This window comes from Eurytemora carolleeae, unplaced genomic scaffold, assembly GCF_000591075.1.
Source record: "Eurytemora carolleeae unplaced genomic scaffold, Eaff_2.0 scaffold432, whole genome shotgun sequence".
Lineage (NCBI taxonomy): Eukaryota > Metazoa > Arthropoda > Copepoda > Calanoida > Temoridae > Eurytemora > Eurytemora carolleeae.
In genome coordinates, this window is record NW_019396354.1 from 120,038 (window position 1) to 146,583 (window position 26,546).

Consider the following 26,546-nt stretch of genomic DNA (forward strand, 5'->3'; position numbering starts at 1 on the left):
TTAGCTCTAATTGTTACTGCTGAGAAATGTATGTACATTGAGCATTTGCACTATCAGATTAGTTTAATTAGCCATATTTAGATCAGCTACTTTATAGTTGCACTATCAGAGTAGTTTAATAATCCATATTTATATTAGCTACTTAATAGTTGCACTATCAGAGTAGTTTAATAATCCATATTTAGATCAGCTACTTTATAGTTGCACTATCAGAGTAGTTTAATAATCCATATTTAGATTAGCTACTTAATAGTTGCACTATCAGAGAAGTTTAATAATCCATATTTAGATTAGCTACTTAAAAGTTGCACTATCAGAGTAGTAAAATAATCCATACAAAGATAATATATATATATATATTATCTTTAGATCAGCTACTTTATAGAATTTACTTATATATTGCAATTATCACTGTCACAAGTTACAAATTCCTTAAAGACATTTTAAAAGTAAATCTAAGAACCTGTGATGACGACAATATTTCCACTGATTTATGATGAATTAAGCAATAACAATTATTCAATATTTGAAAGTAGACTTTTATTGAAATGATTTAATAGCAAAAATTCCGACATAGGAAGACGACTTTTAGACTCAAGCAATGATTTAAACAGTCCAATGAGCATGGGAAACAGAAAAAAATAGTGATTAAATAAGTGTCTAGTAAAACTTTTTGTTTAGCATTCAAGTATTGTTAGAAAGTCGTCTTCCTATTTCAGAGTTTTCTGGTTATAACTGCATTATCATAAAAGAGAAAAAATACATACAGGGTGTCCCACGAAACATGACAGTATGCAGGACGACTTGAATGTCGTCTTGATTTTTGATATAATTTGCTGCGTTTATTTGTCAACCTGATTTTAGAAGTAAATATTTAGAGATAATAATCCCAAAATTTCCCTTGTCCTGCCATTTCCAAAATGTGGTCTGCCATTTTTGTGCTTTCAATATTGCCCGAGATATGAAGAATTTCGTTCAGATTTCGACAATTTTGCTTTTATTTAACAAAATTGAAATCTGAACCAAACTCTTTATATCTCCGGTAATATTGAAAGCACAAAAAACGCAGACCACTTTTTGGAAATGCCAGGGCTAGGAGAATTATGTGATAATTGTTTCAAGAATCATACATGTTAAAGTAGATAGAAGACTAAATGTCACAAAGAAATTCAAATACCAAAGACGACTTTCAAGTCGTCTTGCTATTGTCATGTTTCGTGGGACACCCTGTATATAATCAGAAAACTAAATATAGGTTAATATAAAATTATCACAATTAAAGATGTAAAAACATACCTCCTGAGTTTGCCGGGGATTGTTTAGGTTTAGTTCTTGTGTTGCTTCCTTGTGGATTAGTGCTGGCAGCGGAGCTAGTTTTAAGGCTCATAGGGGCTGTCCGGGTTGGACCCTGAGAGGGTCGGGGTTTAGGTCCTCCTCCTCCACTAGATTGGCCAGATGAGGTTTTCAAAGCAGGGTTATTTTTCCTAGAAAAAAACTTTTCAATGAAATTAGAAAAAATATTCCAAAATGTATGAGATTAATCTTCAAGGGACTATACACGTAATTTCGCGTTGACCCTCTAATTATAGAGCTAGTGGTAAATGGTAATGACAATTGGTAACTTTAAACCTTCAGCTGAACAAGGTAAAACCGGTTATTAGGAGCAGCACTCACAAAACGTTTCCCCTCACAAAACCGATTATCAGGAGCACTTAAAAACGTTTCCTAATAAAGCGTAATTCCACCGCAAAAGTTTCGTCTCACAAGGTGTTTCTTACGCAAAATATTTCAGTTTCAAAACGCTTCCTGAGTGGTTTAATAATTATGAAATCCATTTTTAAAATACCAAACCACCCCGCTTATCATTGAAGTACACTTTGACCCCTAGAAGTATGAGTTCGCGGACTGTACAATTCTTTGTGATTTTGCGTACATAAGCTATCTAAGTTTATTTATTTATCTATGAGAATAGGGTGTTTCAAGTTCAAAAATAAGACGACTTTCACACACCTGGGATTGTTGTTGACAAACCCTTGAGCAGGTTCTTCTCCTTCTTTATCCCCGTCAGGAATCTCAATCTGAGCTTCGTCAAACGGTAATCTGAATTATTTACAATATAGTTTCTGTTAAAGATCCCAACCCTGGGAATGGGAATCTCATCTGACAGGGGAAAATGTGTTACCAATTTTTTTTGTATACGCTTTTTTAATTAGAATTTACATTTTGTTTCATTAAGTTGCGCCGCAGTCAAAATTAAAGGCCTAGTAGCACTCCTCTTTGCTGATTCCATCAACGCCTGATACAATCAGGGTTATTGTCTATTCTGAACCAATAGAATTAGTATGGCGGTAACATCTATCTTTCTATCTATCTCATTATCCAATCAGAGTTATGAATCCTTCAATCGGCGCTATCAGTAAATGGAAATATTTACTTCTACTGTGTTACCAATTTTTATTTTTGTGCCCCTAATTTTTCCTTGAGGAAAAATTTCAGCCAGAGGCGCAAGTAGGGGGGGATGCCGGGCGCGCCCTCCCCTAGCACCTGAGAGGGGGCCCCCCCTGCAGAATGAAAAGAAAGAAAGAAGGTTGAAAATCAGTATCACAGAAATAAGAAAACCAATAGAGAAATTTGTAGAAATTTTATTATACTATAGTTAGTTAAAAAAATATATTTTTATCTTTCTCAATTCTCAAGGCTAAAGGCTATTAAATTGTAAACATTTAATGTAAAAAAAAGTTCTGAACTGTATTTTATTTCTGTTGAGTTTATAGAGTACTCGTAGATATCAAACTTTTAATTCTTTTGGTAAAATATTCCAAGTTTGAAATATCAAATGTTTACACCACTCGGTGCAAAGATTTAGGGATTGGAATATTTTGAGTTTGTGGCAAAAACTCAGTTCCAAATCTAGAGAAAATTCTGAACCTGGCAAATTTCTAACTGATTATCATATTTGATAACTAACAAGATTTATCTTCTCTGACAGAAGTTCTATAAAATCGAAAATGAATTTAGATTATGAATGTTGGTTAGATCAATCATTAATTCAATAACTTCAAGAGAAAAGGCAACATTATCTGTCCTTTTTCAATGTAGATGATTGAATGTATTATTTACCTATGTATTTTTATGATTATTTATTAAACCAGGTAAATAAAAAATACTCTTTTGCTATTCGCATACATATTCAATGAGATGACTCATATCATTCATTTTACAGCTGTTGGAAGTATACATTTTGTAAAAACACATGAACAAAAAATTGATTTGAATTGAACACAGCCAAATCTGCATGCAGCAAATAAAAATTTCCTTTTTTCGACTTAAAAAAGGACTTTTGTTTTTGAAAATTTTTCGAATATCCCTACTGCAAAGTTTTATTGTGATACCCTGGATACCTTGTAGAATTGCAGGCTAGGAAAAGATACCCTGTAGGATTGCAGGCTAGGAAAATACCCTGGATACCCTGTAGGATTGCAGGCTAGGAAAAGCCCTGTAGGATTGCAGGCTAGGAAAAACTGAAATCTCAAAACTCAATCACAGAAGTCATAATCGGAAACAATCTAATCTTGTGCAATTGATATGATCTGGATACAATATCTTTAGCTAGGTTTGAAGTAATCACCTGCCGCCGTGACAGTACCCCAGCTTGCTGCAGTACGGTACACGGGATGCACAGTCAGCACTGGTTACACACTGACCAGCTTTCCCTTCGCCTGAACAAATTCTAACATTGATAAAGTCTTTAAAATTATTAAAATGTATATCTTTTAATTTAATAAATATGGTCGTAAAATTACAATGTACTTGAACCTGCCCTGTACTTCCTGAATTGGTTAATTAAAACTGCATGCAGTCTACCATTCTGCTCTGTACTGTATTTGCAACGGACTTTACAAATTTTACACTTATGAAAATTGTACCGTACTGTTCTTTCAAAATTTGGAAATATAATGTACTGTACTTTTAAAACTTTGAATGTACTGTACTGTGCTATACTGTACTGTTCTGCAACTGTACTGTAATTATGTACAGTATTAAACTACACTGTTCTGAGGTGTATTATGCTGTAAAATATTGAATCCTATGCTGTATGTTTAATTGCAGTGAAGAATATCAGTGCAGTGCAGTACAGTACTATTTCTACAGTGCAGTGCATTACAGTACATTACTATATCTAAAGAGCAGTATTGTACAGTATCATACTACGTATTACAGTTCAGTATCATACTACGTAGTACAGAACAGTATCATACTACGTAGTACAGTTCAGTATCATACTACATAGTTCAGTACAGTGTCATACTACGTAGTACAGTTCAGTATCATACTACGTAGTACAGTACAGTATCATACTACGTAGTACAGTACAGTATCATACTACGTAGTACAGTACAGTATCATACTACGTAGTACAGTACAGTATCATACTACGTAGTACAGTACAGTATCATACTACGTAGTACANGTCCCCTAATAATCATACACTGGTCCTTTGACAACAACCCCACATTCCCCTAATAATCATACACTGGTCCCTTGACAACAACCCTACATTCCCCTAATAATCATACACTGGTCCTTTGACAACAACCCAACAGTCCCCTAATAATCATACACTGGTCCTTTGACAACAACCCCACAATCCCCTAATAATCATACACTGGTCCCTTGACAACAACCCAACATTCCCCTAATAATCATACACTGGTCCCTTGACAACAACCCAACATTCCCCTAATAATCATACACTGGTCCTTTGAAAACAAACCAACATTCCCCTAATAATCATACACTGGTCCCTTGACAACAACCCAACATTCCCTTAATAATCATAAGGATGGGATGGGATCAAAAATCTAAAGGAAAATATAATATTATAGAACAAAATTAATCCAATGATATCTTATTTGATAAAGGAATTGAGTCTTTGCCACAAACTAAAATTTTCTAATCCCTACATCTTTGCAACCTATCCTTTAAACCTTTTATATTTCAAACAAAAGTTAATTGATCTAACAGAATATATAGTATGAAATATAAAAGGTCTACACCATCAATAGGTTGCAAAGGTATATTATATTGGAAAATCAGAATTTGTTGCAAAGATACAATTCGTTTCTTTACCTGTTACACAATCAGCAGTTGAAGTACATGCTCCTCCTCGTTTAACCCTCATATAAAAAAAACTTAAATACATTCAAAAAGGGTAAAAAAATGAAAAAAATATTTTTTTGTTTTAAACAAATATCAATGTGTGACACATATTTCTACATGCATATTTCAAGGGCTTTTCAAAAATAAAGTTTTTAGATCTGCAGCTTTAGTTACAAAAACGTTATAGGTTATTTTAGATTTTTTTCACAGACCGGACTTTTTTCCACCCTGTACCCTACCCTTTAAATTAAGAAAAATGTTATGGGCTATTTAAGATTTTTTTTCACACCCTACCCTATAAATTAAAAACAAATTTTAACAAAAAATCCTTTAAACTACAATTCATTAAAAGTCACAAAATTTCACGGTGATAGTGTCAAAAATGAGAGTGCTAGGACAAAAAACTACAGGGTGGCGCCAAACGCCCTCCCCCCGCCTGTTTACGGTTAAATATGACGATTCCAAGGTTGAATTAAGTTTTCTGACTTGAATACAGACATGGCTTATTTAAGAATTTGAAAAAGAACGAAACAATTGTTTAAAATTCTAGGAAACCATGAATTAATGAATTCCTTTGTGGAACCCAGCATTGTCGGAGAACTAAGCTTGCCATAAAAACGTTAACCCACTTAGCTTAGACCTTTTGAAGCAATCTAGAAAACATTCCCGTGGTTCTACCGGGTTTCCCAAATCTGAGGCAAATCGGTCCGAGGGTTCATTAATAGATACGAGATTACAAACAAAGAATATGAAAACTACAATAAACTCATAATATAATAACTATCTAAAGCCGGAATCGGGCCGTCGTCTGCCTCAAACAAAATCTGTTAAGCTTTCGTTTCACAGATTTACATTTTACGATACAAGCCCCCCACCCCCACACGGTCCCAGTCACTTTAACGACAACCTATAAATCAATGTATTTTAATATCTGAAGGTTGATTTTGAACTTAAATAAAGACTTTAAAAGTGGCATAAATAAATAATTTTAGAGAATAAATTTGTTTGTTCTGGACTCCTCAGAACCATAATTTTCTTTTCTTCGAAAATTACGTTTAACAAAAATCATTTTTATTTAAAATCAAAATACAAAACACTGGAAAACAAAGACGACATTTCAGCAATACTTGTATTTAATGTTGTTACAAAACAAATAGTTTTACTAGACACTTATTAAGTGAAATGGGTCTGTTTACACTGCACAATTGCTCTGTCTCTTGTTCATTGAACTTTGTACAGGCATAACTTGATCTTAAGAGTCGCCTTCATATTTCAGAGAAATCTGTGTATTTATTGTATACATACCGAATGAGTGATTGAAGAGTCTGAGTGTCCCGACTAAATCCAGCTTCAGGTTCTGGAAGCCCTGTACTTAAACTCAACCTGTACAATGTATACGATCCTTGTAATGTAACCCGGCCAGACAATGATCGACCAGAGGACGTACACAGTCGAGACCGTCCTCTGAGCAGATGCTGAACTCCAACCTTCGAGTGTGTGAGGTGGGGAAGACTTCACTACAGATTTTACTTTTGTATTGACCACTTTTTCAACAATTTTCATTTAAATTAGTATTTATTTAGGGTTAGGTTAGTTTAACACACTTTCTGGGCCAAGCGCTGCGGCTAGAACAAGGGGGCCGAGCGCTGCGGGCACGGTTTAGGTTAAGTTATGACACTTTCTGGGCCGAGCGCTGCGGCTAGGATTCAATCTCGATCTACAAAGGTCATCCACCCTTAATCATGCTTTTAATAAAGCGCGGGTGTGAAGTCTTTTCCACCTCGCACACTCGAAGGTTGGAGTTAAACGTCTGCCTGTCCTCTGTACCATTGTCTATCTATCAATAGCACGGAACTCGTCCATGCATGACAAGAAATGTATTCTGTATAGGACTCAAGATACTCAAAAATACCCTTTTTTAGCCAGCACCAATTGATTCCATACATTTTATATAAACATAATTTAATGCATAGTAACGGTACTTATTACAGTGATCACCAGAAAATTGCGGAATACGATGACGATTTTAAGACTCTAGTAATGATTCTAAATGGTCCTGTATGAAACAAAATTGTGCTGTTTACATGATTTTTCACTTCTGATAACGAATTTTAGGCTGCTGGTACAACTATTTGCTTTATACAACTTAAAAAAACATTTAATGTCGTCTTTATATTTCACAGTTTTCTAGTTCTCACTGGATTGAAATAATTAGTGTACACTGTATGAAGATGAACACTGCAAAATAAGTATAAAAATTCTGCAATTGTAAAATGCATTTTAAAAGAAATTGATTAAAATGATTCTTAAAATAATTGCTGGAAAAAAGATAACTTACCCTATAGTTAGGACAAATATTACAATCATGTCTCTAGATAACAAACTAATAATCTGAAATTGAGAAGTTAACATGTCTATATGTTTAATTGATCGAATTTGATTTCATAATTTGAAAGAAGTAGTGGAAATATAGGATAGTAAAACCACTGGTTTCAGTTGAGACGGGCTAATCAGTATCTGCACCAACGTCAGGTCTAGTATAAAGAGGTTTATGTTTTTAAGGTTTTAACTAAACCTATGAAAGGTTTAATTCATGTTGATGCAGATGTCGTTACTGAACATATCGAAGGTTTAATTCATGATTATGAGTTTTTAACTGAACCTATCCTTGGTTTAATTTACGTTTGTGAGGTTCTACCTGAACCTATCCTTGGTTTAATTTACGTATGTGAGGTTCTACCTGAACCTAGCAAAGGCTTAATTTAAGTTTTTTAGGTCTTTACTGAAACTATTAAAGATTTTAATGACGTTTACTGTTAACTGTTCTAATAGGATTATAGGACCTATCTCTTCCACTGTTAGGTTTAGTTTAACAAGTGTAAAGCTGTAACAAAAAACTCAGTAATGGGCGCACCCATCTCATTCAGATTCATCCTTCAGTATTTATCCATATATTATCATATTCAACTTAGAATTGAGGGTGGGAGGGGGGCGTTACCTTTGTCCTCAAAACTAAGAAGGGGGGGGAGGGGGAAGCACTGTACCTTTCTTTTTTCCTAATTTCTTCTATCTTCTTGTAAAACAAAGAACCCTCTCACACTGTAGCTTTCCCGCAAATGGTTTTACAAGCTTAAAGGGATCGAATGCAGTGCAAGTGACCCCCAATTAACGAGAGGCTTGCCCAATTCAAAACGGTAACCTGAAAACCATTATCTGAGAAATAATGAGGAAGATATCGTCGTTTTACTTCTTAAAACGTGCTGCAAATTATACCAGTCTCATTAATTATCTTTGACGCATAAATCTGCGAGACACTTACATTTAAAACAACGATATCTTTATATTTTCTTCAAACTAAGGTTTTCATCGTGAATCCGGCATACCCGGGTAACTTAAAATTGTCACTGAATTTACGCCCCTCTCTTTTAAAACTAGTTAAACCCAAGATCAAAAGCAAAATCAAAATTGAAATAATTTATTGATTCTTGATTAAATTGTTACATAATGATATTTATCACGCCGTCGATATTTAAAAATGTCAGGAATAAAAAATTGTTGTTTTAAGTTGATGATTTAACGCAACTAAGTCTTGATTTCAGTTTGCAGGTTTCAACTGTTTTAGTTGAACACTGCTTCACTTCCCTACAAATATTTCAGAAAATTAACGTAAATTTCCAAAAAAATAAGGAATAAAAATTTGGAATCAAGAAAAACTTTTAAATCGTCTTTTACCGCCGTTGACGATAATAGAAATAGGAAAAATGAAAAATACAATAAAGGAGAAATTCTATCAGAAATCCCAAAGCCAAAAACTGGAAAATTAGAAACTTTGCATTTTCTCTTTTGAAAAACATAATTGATAACAGGTCGAATTTACTTGTAACTGCATTTGGTTGTGCTAAAGGCTCCAAAAATGCTAAAATAAAAATTCAAGATTTAAGAACAGTTGAATGTTGAAAATGAAAATATTAACTTTTAGATCAGAAAATTTTATTTTGAAATTAAAAAGTCTAACCTGTATCTGATTACTTCACGAGGTATTTGTGTACATATCTCCTCTGGTACATGAATACACTCCTCTCTTCCAACCTGTACATGCATATATTGTATAAATATATATCTCATCTGGTACATGAATACACTCCTCTCTTCCATCCTGTACATTCATATATTGTATAAATATAAATCTCCTCTGGTACATGAATACACTCCTCTCTTCCAACCTGTACATGCATATATTGTATAAATATATATCTCCTCTGGTACATGAATACACTCCTCTCTTCCAACCTGTACATGCATATATTGTATAAATATATATCTCCTCTGGTACATTCGCACTCTTCTCTCTTCCAACCTGTACATGGCTATAAGTGTGTAACTTTCTAATCAGGTACATAAACACACTCCTCTCTTCCAACCTGTACAATAATATTTTGTGTACATATCTCCTCTGGTACATGAACACACTCCTCTCTTCCAACCTGTTCAAGGATATATTGTGTACATATCTTCTCTGGTATAAAAAACGGGTGCATCTAGCTATGCAAGTTAAATTTAGATTTTTTATTCAAATCTTTTTGAAAAACCTGTTTCTTGACATTGGTCAAAACTTTGTTGCATTTAAGAACTTGTTCCTCCCAGCACACTTCCTTCGGTACATCAGTGCAAACCAGTTTGGGTTCAGAGATTACAGTCTGTACATGCTGTACTGTACAGTTCTGTACAGTAGATGTACTGCACTCAGTTATGTTTTCAGGAACACATACCCTGTAAAGTAGAAGAGATATTTATAACCAACATGAAACGATAAGTGGAAAGTTTTTTAAATAGAACGCAAAATAGGAATGGTCAACGCTTTTTTCAATACAGGCAGATAAAAGAAACTATTTAGTCAATGCAGATAAACAGGAACAGTTTAGTAAACGCAGATTTAAAAAGGAATGGTTAAAATACGGAGAGAGAAAAAAGGGAAAGAGTTGAGCCAACTCTGATACAAAAGGAGTAGTCTAGTCAACTCAATTTAAAAGTAACGATTACACAATCACAGAAAGAAAGAAAGAAAAAAGAAAGAAAGAAACAAAAAAAGTAAGAAAGAAAGAAAGAAAGAAAGAAAGAAAGAAAGAAAGAAAGAAAGAAAGAAAGAAAAAGGAAATAAATAAAGAAAGAAAGAAAGAAAGAAAGAAAGAAAGAAAGAAAGAAAGAAAGAAAGAAAGAAAGAAAGAAAGAAAGAAAGAAAGAAAGAAAAAAGAAAGAAAGAAAGAAAGAAAGAAAGAAAGAAAGAAAGAAAGAAAGAAAGAAAGAAATAAAGTAAGAAATAAAGAAAGAAAGAGAGAGAGAATGAAAGAAAGAAAGTAAGAAAGAAAGAAAGAAAGAAAGAAAGAAGGAAAGAAAGAAAGAAGGTTAGCATCGAAATATAAAACTACCTTGGAATTTGCTGACAAACCTTATGTGGAACCTGTTGACACACTTTATCTGGTATCTAAAAAGTTGCAGATATGGGTAAACGCGAGTCTTACTCATTTTTAAGATACATTTCATTTTGGAAATGCATATTCCAAAAAAATGTCATAATAAAACATAGAAAAATCATTTTAAAAAACGTTTTAACCCTAATTCTCAGAGAGATGCTTCTATACCTGCGGGTTAACAGATTTCTTGACTTTCACAAACCGCTGTTTCCAAATGTCGTCTTCTAAAGAACGGAATTCATCAAAATTTGTTTTCGACAAAATGTAAAACTATTGCAGTTATAAAACAATTATGCGCAAGCCACTAAAAAACATCAATTCTCTCATTGTGTTTTCAAAAAGTATAAAGATGATTTTGAGATGATTAATCAACAAACAAGTTTGTTGATAAACATAATTATTCAGAAATAATTCAATTTTTCTTCAATTCAATAATTGGATTGGATTTTCATATTCAAAAAGTATCATTATTAGTCAGTAATACTGTATTATCGATGTGTGTTTTGTAAAAACTATCTTCATTGTTCTTACTGCAGAATGTAGACAGCTATGTATTTTTATAAAAGTATTAAATGGTTTAGAGTTAATTAAAAGAAAATCTTCTCCACAGCATAAACTTCTTACTTGTGTAGACTAGACTGTAACTACACATGGTTTTTATGCAAAAAAATGAAATATTGAAAAAAAAACTTTAAAAAATGTTCTTCACCTTTGGAGCAGGAATGGGTTGAAACATTGAACTGTGCAGTTTCCGCAGTTTCAAACTGAACCTTTCAAAATTAAAAGATGCATACTTTTGCTTTTTAAAGTCAATAAAACAGAAAACCTGTGCTAGGGCGGGCTGGGACATCGTCAAATTAGTATGTTTGTCTTGACATTCACCATGTTGTACCAGACAGATCTCCCTGAAAAATCAGAAAGTAAAATCGTAAAAAAATGTCGTAAAATATTTACCATGCATCGGTTTTTAAGAAAAGTGGTTTATGAAATGAAAAAAATAAACACATATTAAATAAAAAGAGAATTACATGAACAGAATTTTGAATAGAATTATAAATTATATTTTCTAAATGAGCTCTTGTAATTTTCTCGTTGCAAGTTAGAGGAATTCTAGTACCTGTAAACTTGGATACAGTTTTCTTGTACAACATTCCAGCATTCTTCAGAAACTTGTTCATAACAGGTTTTCTCCGGTGTCTTTGTACAGTTTACACTCGGTACAACCTGACAGAACTGGTTTCCGTACAACTGCTGGCAGTACACTGTTTCAATATCTGTACAGTGCTTCCGGGCATGATGTACACAATGCTCCCCGGGCACTGACCGACACAGCTGTTTAAGGATTGATGTACAGTGAGGTTCAAGCTGAAGTGTACATGTAGGTTCGTTACTTGTGCAAGTTGGCTGGTCGGTTGTACTATTTTCTTGATTTCTGTACAAACTAAATTTGGATCTTTCTAATGAGGCGTCATCAGTTGTGTTAACTTCTTTATTATTATCCTTCTTAGTGACTTCCTTATGATTATCCTTCGTAGTGACTTCTTTATGATTATCCTTCGTAGTGACTTCTTTATGATTATCCTTCGTAGTGACTTCTTTTGATTCGTCATCGAGAGAAAAATTGTCAGAAATGTTTGCAAATTTACTAGAATTTGGTCTGCATTCATCCTTTAATATCGTCGTACAAACCAGTTCAGATTCATTCTCACATTGTGTAGCTGGCAGCGTACTGCAGTGCTGAATCGGTACAGTTGTACAAGTCTTAACAGGTTGTACGGGTACAGTTGTACAAGTCTTAACAGGTTGTACGTCAACCTTTTTAACATTTACTGTTGTACATTCCTGGTTCGGTTTAATTTCGCATTTCTTGTCTGGAATATTCTCACATACTTCAGTCGGAACTTTTTCTTCTTTAGTTTCATAAACAATTTGACAAGATTTTTTATATTCTGTACTGCATAGGCGATCATGTACAACAAAAGTAACTGGCTTGTGAATAGTTGTACAGGTTTGCTCCGGTCCCTCTCTACAATTCTCTCTGGTCCACAGTACTGTACATACAGAGGTCGTCTTCTCTGTGCTGGTCAATGCTAGAGCTACGGGACAAAGGAGGAAAAATATGGAGTACGTCATTCTAATCTGGAAGAATAGATGGATAATTAATTTCACATATAAAGCAGAAATTGTCTGTGTGTACATATTAAACTAATAGTTGGCCAAACCATAATAATAAGAGAACCAAAAATACATTATCCCCCCTAGGTAACATAGTTTATAAACATTTTGTCTAGAGTTAATGGACTAGGTTTTTGATTAAGAATCAAACACATGTCTGAAAGTGTCCAAGTAAAAAATTTATTCATTTCCTTTAAAATTATTATACCCGCAAAAAAAATATTATACTCGTAAAATAATGTCATCAGAAATGAGCATGGAAGGAAATTTTTTAAATTTTCTCAATTTGAAGTATGCTTATGGCAAAAAATATTTAACCCTATCACCCCCCCCCCCTGTGCTTTCTTATGAATAACTTGAAAACGGCTTACATTAGAACGCTAAAACTTCTTTACTTTTTCAACATAATAGTTGAAAACTAAGTGTGGAAACAAATTTTTTTGATGCATAGGGCAGGGTAAAGAACGGTTAAACGGAGCGGCGGGTTGGTGTTCCAAAAAAATCTGAAATACTTAATGACTTTTTTATTAATTAAGGTACAGAGCAAGATATGTATATTTGAAGAGCCCTTGAAAAATGGATCTAATAACATGTGTCATATGTTAATATTAGTTGAAAGTAAAAAAAACTATTTTTTAAAAGTTTTTCGACGTTATTTTTGACCTTTTTAAAATCCTCCCTTACACCCTAACCATTAAAGTTACAGGTCTATTTTTTTAACTCTAAGGGCAAAATCACATAAGACAAAAATAGCCCAATCGGGATAAGGTTAAGGAATCCGAATTTGCAATAACAGAAATGAAATCAAAGATTTTTCACCTGCATCGATATTTTATTAAAAACATATCTACCTCCAACAGGGCAAAAAATCAATATTTTAAAATATTATCAGATGGAAACCCAAAAGAAGGTGTTAGTAGTGTTAAGTGACCTTTAACTTTAGGGTGTGCCCGATTGACAACGGTACTCTTTAAAACCATGTCTGATCAATAATATGGACGATGTCGTAGTGTTTCTAGCTTTAAAAGTGTTTTATTCTGATAATGTTCACCGCGGCCGCAAGACCCGGGAGAAGGCAGTTGGCCATAATCCACAATATTTCCTCTTTCCATGCAACATTTTAGCTTTTTTGTCTTCTGGCAGCCATAAGCCACAACCAAAAAAGCTAATATGTGGCATGGAAGAGAAAACTTTTGTGGCTTATGGCTGCCTGACTTCCCCCGCTCCTGCAAGCCACCAGTAAACAGAGAAAATTTTATTAAATTTCTTGATTTTTCATCTAGAAATGAGAGATATTTCATGACCTCCTGTTCATATAAAGCTTTAAAGGACACCGTTTTAAATCGGACTTGACACTTACAATGGAGAGTCACTTGAAATTAACGTATATGTCCAGTGTGTATGTACAGTCCCTTTAAAAAATGATTCCACAATTAAGAAGATAAAGAATTGAGAGTTTATACAGGTTATTCCATGAAATGTTAAAAATTTGTAAAATTGATTTAATTTAGTGTCGTCCGTCATCAAAAATGATAACAAGACAAAAAATCAACTTATTTAGAAAAATATTTATCAAATCAAATAAAGTGTATAATTCAATGACAAACTTATTATGTAAAAGTAAAATTATGAGTTTTTAATTTGCTTCACATAATGATCAAATAGTTCTTGATTTATTGTGTTTTTCACAATTCTTTTAAAAAACTCCTTCACCGTTTATTATCTTAAGTACAGTACACTAGTGTACACGTGTACAACTGTACCGCGTACTGCAAATGTCTTCAATGAATGCAGAATAATACAACCAAGAAAAATAAACCAGGAATATTTTTGTTTAGAAAAAAGAACCTGTCAAATCATTCGTTGGGATGTTTAGAAAGATGAAAATTTCCCTGTATGATAATTGAAGGACTACAGTATGGTTTTGGTGAATTATATTGGCGTACAAAGCCTAGGGGTGTCAGAAATGATTTTTTTTGCATATTTTTAAAAACTTCTATAAAACTTTTTAAGTTTAATTTTTGATAAAACTTTTTGTTCTGGATGATTGAAAATATCTATCTAAAACTTTCACCATACTGCAGTCCTTCAATTATCATACAGGGAAATTTTCATCTTTCTAAACATCCCAACGAATGATTTGACAGGTTCTTTGATGAGAAAGGGTGCAGCAGCTGAGCGCTTTGTCTATTGAATGTTTAATATGAGAATTTTCTAAACGTTCTCAATTATGTCCGTTTTAAGGGGGTGTTCAAAAAAATAAAAGAGTACATTGAACCATTTAAAGGGAGTGACATGCTTGACATGGTAGTTGAGCTGAAAGTGCGGTATTGAAGAGGTGACATTAGGATTCATTTGATATCAAGACATTTTGTAATATTTCACCAGTTGTTTCAGTTAGCAGTTAACATTTATCAACCCGGGCAAAACATGTAAAAATATTTAGACTAATTTGCTGTTTAGGAAATATTTCTTAAAAGAAATCATGGATGAAAGCATAGTACAACCATAGAATTGATTTTTTCATTATCACTTATCTGTTTCTAAAATTGTATTCGCAGATGTCTTCAAAATGTCGTCTTCACAATTAAAATAAAGAAACCTCTAACAAGCGGGCCTAGCTGAAAGAATTTGCATAAACCTGGGAGATTTCAAAATTAATTTTAATAGTTTATTTTCATGTTTTTTTAAGAATTGAAAAAAACGTTTCATCTGCTTATACAAAAACAACTGGTGAATAATTACAAACGACTTTACGCTTTTATTTAAAAATTTTACACCATAAAAATGTCTCATTGCTATCAAATGAATCCTAAAGTTGTTTGCACTATCAGCTAAACTACCAAATCTAACAAGTATCTCCCTTTAGATCGGTTGGAATTATACTAACTAATGCTTTTTATGTCATTTTGGAAAGCCTGTTATCCGATTCGTTAAACATTGTCTAGCTGTACTGTAGCCCCGTTTTTCAGTTGTAATAGATTTTTTTCAGACCATCATATTTAATGATTTTTGGTTTTTGGTTGGCGACAGGAATTTTACTCGAGACATTTCGACATTTTGTACACTTTTCATGGACATTTTGACATGGATATGAAATGACATTTGGACATTTTGTAATGAGATTTTTTCATTGTCCAACATTCTAGCCAAAAAATGTCTCAATTAGGAAATATAGATTTCTTATCAATTATAAAAGTGCAAATCCAGAATAGCTATTCATTTATTGAAATCCGGAAAAAAATAAGATTTCTCGAAAAGTTTTTTTTTCTTCTAATTTCTATATCTCTGCAATCTGATTGTCTGAGGCAAATAAGTCGAAGCTAAATCACAACTAGAAAATGTCTAACGAATTAAGTATATTGGTTTTTAAATCATTTTCAGTTTTTTTTCTGGTTACTAATGTAACATCTAAAGATTAAAGACGACATCCTGTAACTTTTCCTCAAATTATCAAATTTAAGTGTACATGCATACACATTGTCCCTTCCTTTACCATTTGCAAATACTACAGGGTGTCACAATAAAATTGGAAATTAAGTGACGACTTTTATATCGTCTTCGATCCATGCGGCATTTTTTCTTGAAGACAATTATTGCAGTATAATTCCAGTTTACACATCTAATATCGAAAACACCTGGTCTTGAGATTTTCAAAATGTGGTCTAACATTTTTCTATCTTCAAATTTGATGAAGATATGTCATATTTTGTACATATTTCAATTTATTGAGAAAAAAAAATTTGTCTAAATATCTATAATATGTTCTTCGATTTGTAAGACACAAGAAAGGTGTAGATCACTGTATGAAAAGACGTACAGCCTCGTTTTTTTTACTTTCTTTGCAATGCATTAAATATCAGAAATCAAAGACGACCTTCATGTCGTCTCTAAATTTCCATGTTTATTGGGACACACAGCTTTTGTTAATATCCAAAATCATTTAAACTACAGTCTTTTGGTCTTTTAAACCATCACGATACTTCTTTATCTTTCATTTAATTATAGAGCTTTTTTCTGTCCTTCGACGCCCCCCTTCCTCCGCCCCCCCCCCCCTGGGGCCCCCGTCTAGATATTAAAGCATATGGCTTGATAATACAAAGGTCAAATTACAAAAGGATGAAGGAGGTTCAGACAACAATATTATTCTTATAAACATTTATCACATTATTTTCCATTGCACGAGGTAGGGATGGGGATTGTGTTTAAAGCAACATAAAAGCAAGAAATATTTGTTCTAAATTGGTTCAGAAGAAAATTATGTTTTTCGGTGAAAACAAAAATCATTAGAACTAATCGGCGTTGCCTATGCTCATTAGTTTTCATTTTGTGCGGGTTTCCAGGTTTTCTACAGCTTAAAGCAGTTTAACCTGCCTTTCGGTCATCAATTTATGCAGTTGGTTTTGGCCGTGCCTTTCATTCTACATGTGTGTGCAGTTGGGCGTGCTTTTCATTCTTAATTGTGTGGCTTTCAGTGTTCAGTTTGAGCGGTTCCCCGTGCTTTTCAGTGTTTAGTTTCTGCGGTTTTTGTTCTTTCAGTGTTTAGTTTTTATGGTTTTTGTGTGCCTTTCAGTGTATATTTTGTGCTGTTCCCTGTGCCTTCCAGTGCACATTTTGTGCGGTTTTTGCATCTTTTAGTGTACATTTTGTGCGGTTCTCGTGTCTTTTGATGTTTAGTTTGTGCGGTTCCCTGTGCCTTTCAGTGTACATTTTGTGCAATTCTGGTGTCTTTTATTATACATTTTGTTCGGTTCTCGTGTCTTTCAGTGTTTAGTTTGTGCGGTTCCCTGTACCTTTCAGTGTTCAATTTGTGCAGTTCCCGTTTCTTTCAGTGTTCAGTTTGTGCGGTTGCCCGTGCCTTTTAGCGTTCAGTTTGTGCAGTTTCTGTGAATACATCAGTCTTCGTGTGCGGTTTTTGTGTTCATATAGAACATATACAAGATTGAAAAATTTTATAATGTCGTCTCTGAACTCTGAAGTCTATATATGCTGTGGCTAATCCTATACATAAGATAAGAACAACATTGATTAACGCTAAATAGCCGCAAGTTATGCCACGTAAATTGCAAAATTAAATCAAGTTTTAAACCTTAACTTATATTAAATGGGGTGAAATAAGTTAACCTTTACTTAAAAGTTCAATGTCAGCAGCATTTAAAACAATAGGGCGTGAAACTTTGACGGTCAATGTTACCTCAAAAAGATATACAAATAACAAAGATATGAAAAAGAATATTTTCTAGGGAGTAAGCCAAGAATAATTTTTACAAGAAGCCACGTTTAGTGGTCAAAAGGGTTCCTAAGTGACCTTTATCTAGTTTATCAAATGGTTCCAGGGGGCTATTTAGATAATGTTAAACTGGTGTCCGGTGTGTCTGCTTGTTTGAGGGGTCCTGTGTCCAATATGTCCGCTTGTTTAGATGGCCCTATGTCCAGTCTGCCCCCCCCCCCCCCACGGAGTGTTGATTCCCGGGGTTTAAACTTTAGTAGACAGTAGTGTGTAAGCTCTGTGCCGGACAACCGTCCACTACTAGAGTCCGAACTAAACTTATATTATTTCAGGTACACACACACATATCATTTAGTGCATTGGCAAAAGAAACACATATTTTTTTACCAATCCAAAGGAATTGAGCCTTTGCAACAAACTCAAATGTTCCAATCCCTTTATCTTAGCCACCTGATGTAGACCTTTAATGTTTCAAACTTAGATTATTTGATCTGACAGAATAAATAGTTTGAAATATCTAAGGTCTCTGACATTGGGTTGCAGAGATATAGGGATTAGAAAATCAGAGTTTGTGGTAAAGACTCAATTCCTTTGCTTGGGAATTTATCAAAGAGTGAAATTTTTCAAAAAAAAATGTATATCAAGTTTCCCAAAGCTAACATTTAAAAGTCATTTTAAAATTCTAAACTAACAAGTTCTGAAAAAGTCAAGGAGCGGTGCATAAAGAAAAAAAACGGATTATATCATTGTTTTAAATGTTACTGAAGAAGTTGTAAAAGTAGAAGTGATATTTGATTAGGGAAAGGAACTGATTTCCCGCCTCAAACTTTAATTTTCTAATAGATATATCGTTGATCGTGTAACTTTGATATTTCCAACATTGACTATTTTATCTGAGCAAATTCATAGTTTGAAATATCAAAGGACTAAAATAAAACATGAGATTTCAAAGATTTAAGGATTAAAAAAATTAGTTTGTGAAATTTTCAGAATATTTGATTTAATACCTTGAATTTACAGGGGCGCGGATACAGGATTTAAGGAAGGGGGTGCTAGATGTATTTCGGAACAAAAAATCCAGATTTAGGAACAAAAAGACGCACCACAGGAGAAATTTTTTTTTCTGTTTTGCACTAGGCTTTCTTTCCCTTAAGTGCTATTGAGAAGCTATTCTGAAATCTCAGGGGGGGGGTGCAACGGTCCTGCTGCCTCCCCCCCTGCATCTGCCCCTGTGAATTTAATATGAAGTGTTTTTTTTAAATTTTTTTAAATATAAAACAATTATCAAATTCATGAATAGAGGGAAAAGCTCATGTAATCATTCAAAATATTTAAAGTGCTGTACAAAATCCTTAATTTGAGATATGATGACATCATTGTTTTTATTTCTTGATTTTGAAAATTTGAACCAAGCTCTTGCTCGGGGGGATCCAATCCTGGATTTTAACAAATATTTAAGAAAAAAATTCTCCATTTTTGTTTATTCAATAGTTTGTCTAGGATTACAGTTACTGTCAATAAAATCAGTAAAATTAATTCATGTAAATATCAAAATTCTTCCAAGTTTAATCTTTTACTTTCTTTACATTTTTTAATGTAATCTTTTCAAAAATTAATTGTTTCTCAATCTCTTTGTATTGAATAGTTTCTTTGCAAATTCAAAAGAAAAATTGGCAACATTTTTATGTCAAGCTTGATTGATTTCACTGTATCTTTGTAAAATCCGCAAAGAAGATTTGTACAGCAAAATAGACAAAAATATGCATTATAATAGAACGGCACATTCGATATAAAAAAAGTGAAAATACAACTAATAATAATACTAATAGCAAAAAACAACAAAAACTGAACTTTAAAATGACACAGGATGAAACAATATTTTAAGATATATCATATATAATATTAGATTAAAATAGTGTTTTCACAAAAAATGCATAATCGATATTCTTGGGGAAGGGGTTATAAGCGACCAACTTCTTCAAATATAACCTCTGTATGTTTTCATACTCCAGGAGTAACTTCAAGCATAACTATTGTATATTTTCGTACTCCGGGATTCAAATAAAACCTCTGTATGTTTTCATACTCCAGGAGTAACTACGAACATAACCTGAGTTAACCTCTGCAACTAAAACATAATGTGTTAATTTCTTTTATAAAAACTTTTGAATATCCAAAACTTGTGTCATTAATTTGATATCTAACTTCAAATATTTCCCTTTGTAATCTGTAAATAAATATAGTCTATGATCTTGAAGTCAGAGCTGTTGAGTTATGAATCTTGGGATCAACCATAGATCTCCACCCTATGCAGATCTACGGATTAATTCAACTCCGATAATCGATATTCTGTGGATCAAGCATTGATCTTCAAATTTAAAAGTGCCCACATTGAATATCGAGATGAATCGCTCAAGTTCTGTAAAAGTTTGAATATGTTTAATTAACCATGTACATTTTGTTACAGGAGTAAGGAGGGAGTAAACAAGCGATAAAAGGATGAAATAATTCAACATCAATCAAGTTAAAAAGTAGTTTACTTCGTTAGTGGATCCAGTGATTTCATTTTTAAAACAATTCCATGTTTCTAATGTTTGAAAAGGAGTAGATACTAGATATGCATCCAATGAACGAGGTTTAAAGTGATAAACTGTGCACTGAAGTTGAGCAAGTAAATATAAAATGGATCCAGTTGGACTAATTCTTCTTCAGATATTTGGAGCAGCTTTTATTATTGGAGGTAAGAGTGACGGCCATTATAGATCACTGGACTATCCATGGAGAGATCGGTCACTTCCTTTTTATTTCAATTGCATTTTTTTTTTTCTATAAACTCAGCTATTTAAAAACTTGTATACACAGTTGTCTTTTCACACTTTTTTTATAACGCACCCGCCGATAAAACGCACCCGCCGATAAAACGCATGAAAAAAGTCTTTGCCACAAACTCTAATTTTCTAATCCTTATATTTTTGCAACCCAATGTCGTAGACCTTGCATTTTACACTGTATTTTGATATATTGCATTTATTTCTTCTTTTTTCTGAATATATTTATTTTAATACATAGACACATATATGGATGGAACCATTTTTTAAAGTAAAAGTGTGTGTAAATGTAAAGTAGAGAAGTTATAAAGTCGGAAAGTCGTATCAGTAATACCTTTATTAGTATGGAATGGGGATTAACTATTACAGGTCCCTGAATGAACTTAAGATGGTTTCATGTCTTCATTGAATTTTACATAAAAAATATAATCACAATTCTTTTTAAAATTCGACATAACATTTCTGATTAAAATTGAAGTAAAATTTACATAAGCGTGTTCTATCTTTCCTTTCGATTTATGATATACATGGCACACAATCTGATTTATAATATACATGGCACACAATCTGATTTATAATATACATGGCACACAATCTGATTTATAATATACATTGCACACAATCTGATTTATAATATACATGGCACACAATCTGATTTATGATATACATGGCACAAATCTGATTTATAATATACATGACACACAATATGATTTATAATATACATGGCACACAATCTGATTTATAATATACATGACACACAATCTGATTTATAATATACATGACTCTCCCTCCTGTTAAAACTAGATACAATGTCGCATTAAGAAAACAAATTAAAATTCCATGGGAAATTGTTAGAAAACTTTTACATGGTTCGATTTATTTTGGTTTCAATAACATGTCAAATAAAATCCCCAGGGCCTGAAACTTAAGACAATTTAAGTGTATGAAACTGGGTTTCGCCGGAGCCTGATTCTTAAGACAGCGAAACTCTATGACACTGGATGTCCCCAAAAGCTGATCGACTCTTTAGTTCAAATCTATAAAACTGATAAGGCATGAAACTTAAAATAGTTTCAATTCTACGAAACTAAGTATCCCCAGAGCCTGAAACATAAGACAGTACAAATCTATAAAACTGGGTATCGACAGAGCCAGAAACTTAATACAACTCAAATCTATAAAACTTGGAGCCTTAGACTTGAATTATTTCAAATCTATAAAACCGGGTATTGCTAGGGCAGGGATCCTGAAACTTAAGGTAGTACATATCTATAAACTTGGTATACCAAAGAGACTGAAACCCAAATTAGTTCGAATCAATAAAAAAACCAGAAACAATAGTTATAATCTAAAAAAAATTGCATCGGATATATATCAAACTTGGTTAGACGAAAAAAAGGTATTATTTTGAATTGAATGATTGATCCTAGATATACCTTAATAGATTTCTTATCTTTAGCGAACTGTGGATGCAGTTTTAGCGGTTCCAGTCAAACCTTTATTTGACAGACAACTCTAGGTTCTATTATCTATATAATGTAAGATGTAAAATAGAATTAATTCCGGACAGGCGTCGTTTCATCCTTTGGAAGTATGCCTGTTGAAGATAAGATCGTAAAAATAGGTCTTAATTCTTATTTTGGAAAGCTACTTAATTCTTATTTTGTTTTCAATACAAATGTTCCTTCCTATATCATTGAATGTCTTCTTTCTTTTATTTCCATTCTCTTGTAAAATGAGAAATGCGGGTAATTAATTCCTGTTGTGGGAATTGTGTACACAATAGGTTATCCAAACCATAACAAACCATACCAAATACCACCATATGTATCATTAGAAAAAATTATAGGACATTACACACACTTGTTTATATATTTAGCACAATTAACTGGCCGTAGGTTCATTATTCTTAGAAATTTCGTTTAAAATATTTTCCATTAAATCAAATAGTTTTAAGCTTTTTTTCAAAATCTTTAAATGTTCTTATTAAATTTTTTTCTTAATTTATGATTTCGAAGACCAAAAATTGTAGAAATAATGATTTTTAAATCCTAAATCCTAAAAAAAAATTAATGTCCTGAAATTCAAGCTAATTAAAGAAATAAATGTGGCTTACAGTTCTATCTATACCTAATTTCTTATGTTTTTTTATGACTACATGTGCTTTAAGAAATTTTAAGAATTAACATGAATGTTAACAATAATAAATTACTTTTAATCTAATTACTTTTTAAATATAACTGTTTAATAAATATGTGATGTACTGGTTGGCTGCATATTAGAAACAGGAACTCTCAATAAACATCATATTTAGAGATCAATTATAAATCTTGTCTATTTTTCAACAAGTATTTAAATGCTTTATTCATCTAAGTATTGTAAAAATTTGAGCCATTAAACTGTGGGTGAATTTTGACATTAATGTTGTTATTATGGTTTTGCCCAGGGTTTAACAGCAAATATCTAGATATATAATAAAACAAGACATTTGTATATATATATATATGTTGCCTATAGCCGGCCAAACGGCTGGATTAAATTTTTTTGTGGACACTCAGGGGTGGCCGGGGAGTGTTATAGGTTATAAAAAATTCGAAATTTTTTAAAAACATTTTTTTAACATTTTTTTTCACGGGCAACGCCAGGCCCTTTGGCTAGTAATATTTAAATCTGTCAATTTTGCAAAAAAAAATTATAAGAAATAATCTAAATGTCTGTTTATTTTGACAACCCCTGTAACTGAATATAAATATGTTAGCTGCTCAAATTAACGCTCGACTGAACTATTTAATAATAAGAAGTAGAGAAGGATAAATCAACTGGGAAATAAATGGATAAAATTACACGCTTCAAAATGCAAAGTTTTATTTGAAATATTTGCAAACATCATAAAATATTATTGCTTTGCACTTTTGCTTTATTATTATTCTCTCTTTAGTAATTTTAAACAATTGACTAAAAACAAATGACTAAATCTTTTTCCTTCTCCATTTACGATGTACAAGCGGGTTGCCTTTTAAAATAAAATCTATTATAATGTTTGTATTTAATAAACGTCAAAACGCCCGAATCAATAGAACTTCTGTTTTTATTATTCTAGAATGTTGTTTTTATTATTCTAGAATGTTGTTTAATTATTCTAGAATGTTGTTTAGAATGTTGTTTTTATTATTCTAGAATGTTGTTTAATTATTCTAGAATGCTGTTTTTATTATTCTAGAATGTTGTTTAATTATTCTAGAATGCTGTTTTTATTATTCTAGAATGTTGTTTTCATTACTCTAGAATGTTGTTTTTATTATTCTAGAATGTTGTTTTATTATTCTAGAATGTTGATTTTATTATTCTAGAAAGTTGTTTTATTATTCTAGAATGTTGTTTTTATTATTCTAGAATGCTGTTTCTGTTATTCTAGAATGCTGTTTAATTATTCTAGAATATTGTTTTTATAATTCTAGAATGTTGTTTTTATTATTCTAGAATGAAAAAAAGAAAGAGTTTTGAGAGAAATGTATGTTGCTGTAAACCTATGAATTCAATATTTTCTGAGATCTATATATTTTCATATATTCTTTCTTTCTTGCTCAGTCTTCACGGTAAATATAACAAATATAGATTAAAAGGACCTTTGACTGACCCTTGCAGATGGATAGATAGATAGATAGATATATAGATAGATATATAGATAGATAGATAGATAGATAGATAGATAGATAGATAAATAGATAGATAGAAAGATAGAGTACAGGGTATGTATTTCGCCTTGAAACATTGAGATTAACGTTGCATGGAACAACATCGTAAAGATGTTTCTATGTATAGACAGTGTCCGACATTCCAGGAACAACTAGCACTAAGGAAGGAAGGAATGGGTCGGTTGGATTGGGGGGGATTGGGGGAAGTAACACCCCCCCCCCCATCTTCTCTTCCGGGCTTTACCTCTAGCTCCATAAACAAATACATTTATTGCTCTTGTAAATATTGATTTTACATAGCACACAAAATCAATTTAAAGGAATACTAGTGTTGCCCAGGGTATTCAGGGTTACTCCCCAACTCCCGCCGTTTACCTGCTCTAGGTCTCCCGAGATCACCAATATAAATTTGTGGCAAATCGGTCAAGGGGTTCTTGAGTTTTGATCGGACACACACACGACAGACAAACAGAGATTAAAACTCCATATATATATATATATATAGAGGAGCAATAAAATTCGATTCCTTTTATTATAAACAATTTTATTATTTAATATTTTATTAATTATTTTCAAGAGATTTAATAAATAAAGAACTCCTATTGTGATTTAATAAATAAAGAACTCCTATTGTGATTTAATAAATAAAGAACTCCTATTGTGATTTTTTTTAAAAGTTTAAATTTAGAATTGCTGTTCTCGTCATGTTTAGTAAAACTAGGCTTTTAAGGCGCTTCGCGCCCATCTTCTACTTAAATTGTAAACATGTTCTTTTTGTTTACATTTTAAAACAAAGAAGAACAAATTTAGCGTATTTTAAAAAACATTTACGGATTTTCAAGAATTTAAATTTATTTACAAAATAAAAACCTTTAAAACACATTTTTTAAATTTTTATCATTCATAAACCTTCCCTGTGGTCACGTGATGTCCCACAAAAATTTGGGCCCGATCGGTTCAGCCGTTTTGACATTTAAAACAAGCAGACAGACACCCAAACAGACAGACAAGCCAAATTTATATATAGATGTTGGTTATAGTTTTTACTATCGACTTTTACCCAAAAACCCAGTCTTTCAATTTGTGCCCATTTCTGACACAGTGTTAGAAATGAGCCTAGTGTTTGTTTTGGAACTTATGTCCCCTGAAATATAATGTTTCATTATTTTGTTTTTACATAGAACAATCTAGAACCTAAATGTACGCTATACAGAATATCCACGTTATGAACACTTTTGATTAATTGATTAATTGGTTAATTCAAGATATACAGGGTTACAAACAAAGGATGAGACGTCAAAGACGACTTCAACTGTAAACAGAAGAAAATATCATATGACCCATACTTTGTATGTACGTATGTACTATGTACAGTGTACATCACGTGGGTACGTGCAAGTACATGCTGTACAGTGTAAACACACCCTTGGTATTCATATTGTGCAAATGTTTTTTAGTACAGTGCAGCAAGGTCTTTACATAAAGAGTATTTATTTAATGTTTATATAAACACAAGTAAACCTTGAACTTGAACTCCGTAAATCAAATAAAACTAAAAATCATATTTTATTCACTCGCAAAGTTGCATCAAAAGGAAATTGAAGGTGAAGCTGGATAATGATTCTTTGATTCTTTGATTCTTTGATTCTTTGATTCTTTGATTCTTTGATGATGATCGAATCGTTGATGTTTTGCCATACATAAATTTAGGTAATTTCGATGCTCAACTATACTCTTACAAGAGCTGCGGTTTTCGAATATATAAAACAATCATGGGTTTTTATGCACTCTAAAAATTGTACGACCCTTTAGTAATTATATAAAAAAAATGTTATTCCAATTTCAGTGGGTTTAAAGGGAACGTTCGTGAAAAATGAGATTAAGGGTAATTTGGCTGAAACAGAATTCATTTCAAAATCGATAGATTCCAACAGAGGCGCAACTAGGACTTTTGCTAGGGGGGGCAATATATTATTTTGTAAGGGTT

The 26,546-nt window shown here is 32.5% G+C and overlaps 3 protein-coding genes across 7 annotated transcripts in view; 1 reads left to right on the forward strand and 2 right to left on the reverse strand.

The window, feature by feature from the left end:
- Positions 1–1,244: 1,244 nt before the first annotated feature.
- LOC111701586 (uncharacterized) lies at positions 1,245–5,182 on the reverse strand. Its single transcript, XM_023472933.1, has 4 exons — positions 5,131–5,182; positions 3,629–3,719; positions 2,011–2,100; positions 1,245–1,484 (listed from the first exon to the last, which is right to left on the reverse strand). The coding sequence occupies exons 1-4, from the start codon at positions 5,180–5,182 to the stop codon at positions 1,277–1,279; spliced, it is 441 nt and encodes a 146-aa protein (XP_023328701.1). The 3' UTR covers positions 1,245–1,276.
- Positions 5,183–8,619: 3,437 nt separating this feature from the next.
- Positions 8,620–12,792, reverse strand: LOC111701589 (uncharacterized). 5 transcript variants are annotated; one of them, XM_023472939.1, is made up of 9 exons: positions 12,442–12,792; positions 11,749–12,408; positions 11,458–11,536; positions 11,341–11,401; positions 10,800–10,855; positions 10,587–10,642; positions 9,750–9,930; positions 9,176–9,249; positions 8,620–8,802 (listed from the first exon to the last, which is right to left on the reverse strand). In XM_023472939.1, exons 1-9 carry the CDS (start codon positions 12,762–12,764, stop codon positions 8,721–8,723), a joined length of 1,572 nt encoding a protein of 523 aa, XP_023328707.1. In that variant the 5' UTR covers positions 12,765–12,792; the 3' UTR covers positions 8,620–8,720. The 5 variants fall into 5 exon arrangements, with proteins under 5 accessions (XP_023328707.1, XP_023328705.1, XP_023328704.1 ...); XM_023472937.1 differs by having other exon boundaries at positions 11,341–11,395; positions 11,749–12,792; XM_023472936.1 differs by having other exon boundaries at positions 11,749–12,792.
- A 5,486-nt stretch (positions 12,793–18,278) lies between these two features.
- The window catches only part of LOC111701590 (D-beta-hydroxybutyrate dehydrogenase, mitochondrial), a gene marked incomplete in the record, with an annotated part of 26,370 nt that continues 18,102 nt past the window's right edge, over positions 18,279–26,546 (forward strand). The window contains 2 exon segments of the mRNA XM_023472941.1: positions 18,279–18,368; positions 20,504–20,776. Coding sequence (XP_023328709.1) covers positions 20,719–20,776 — 58 coding nt within the window.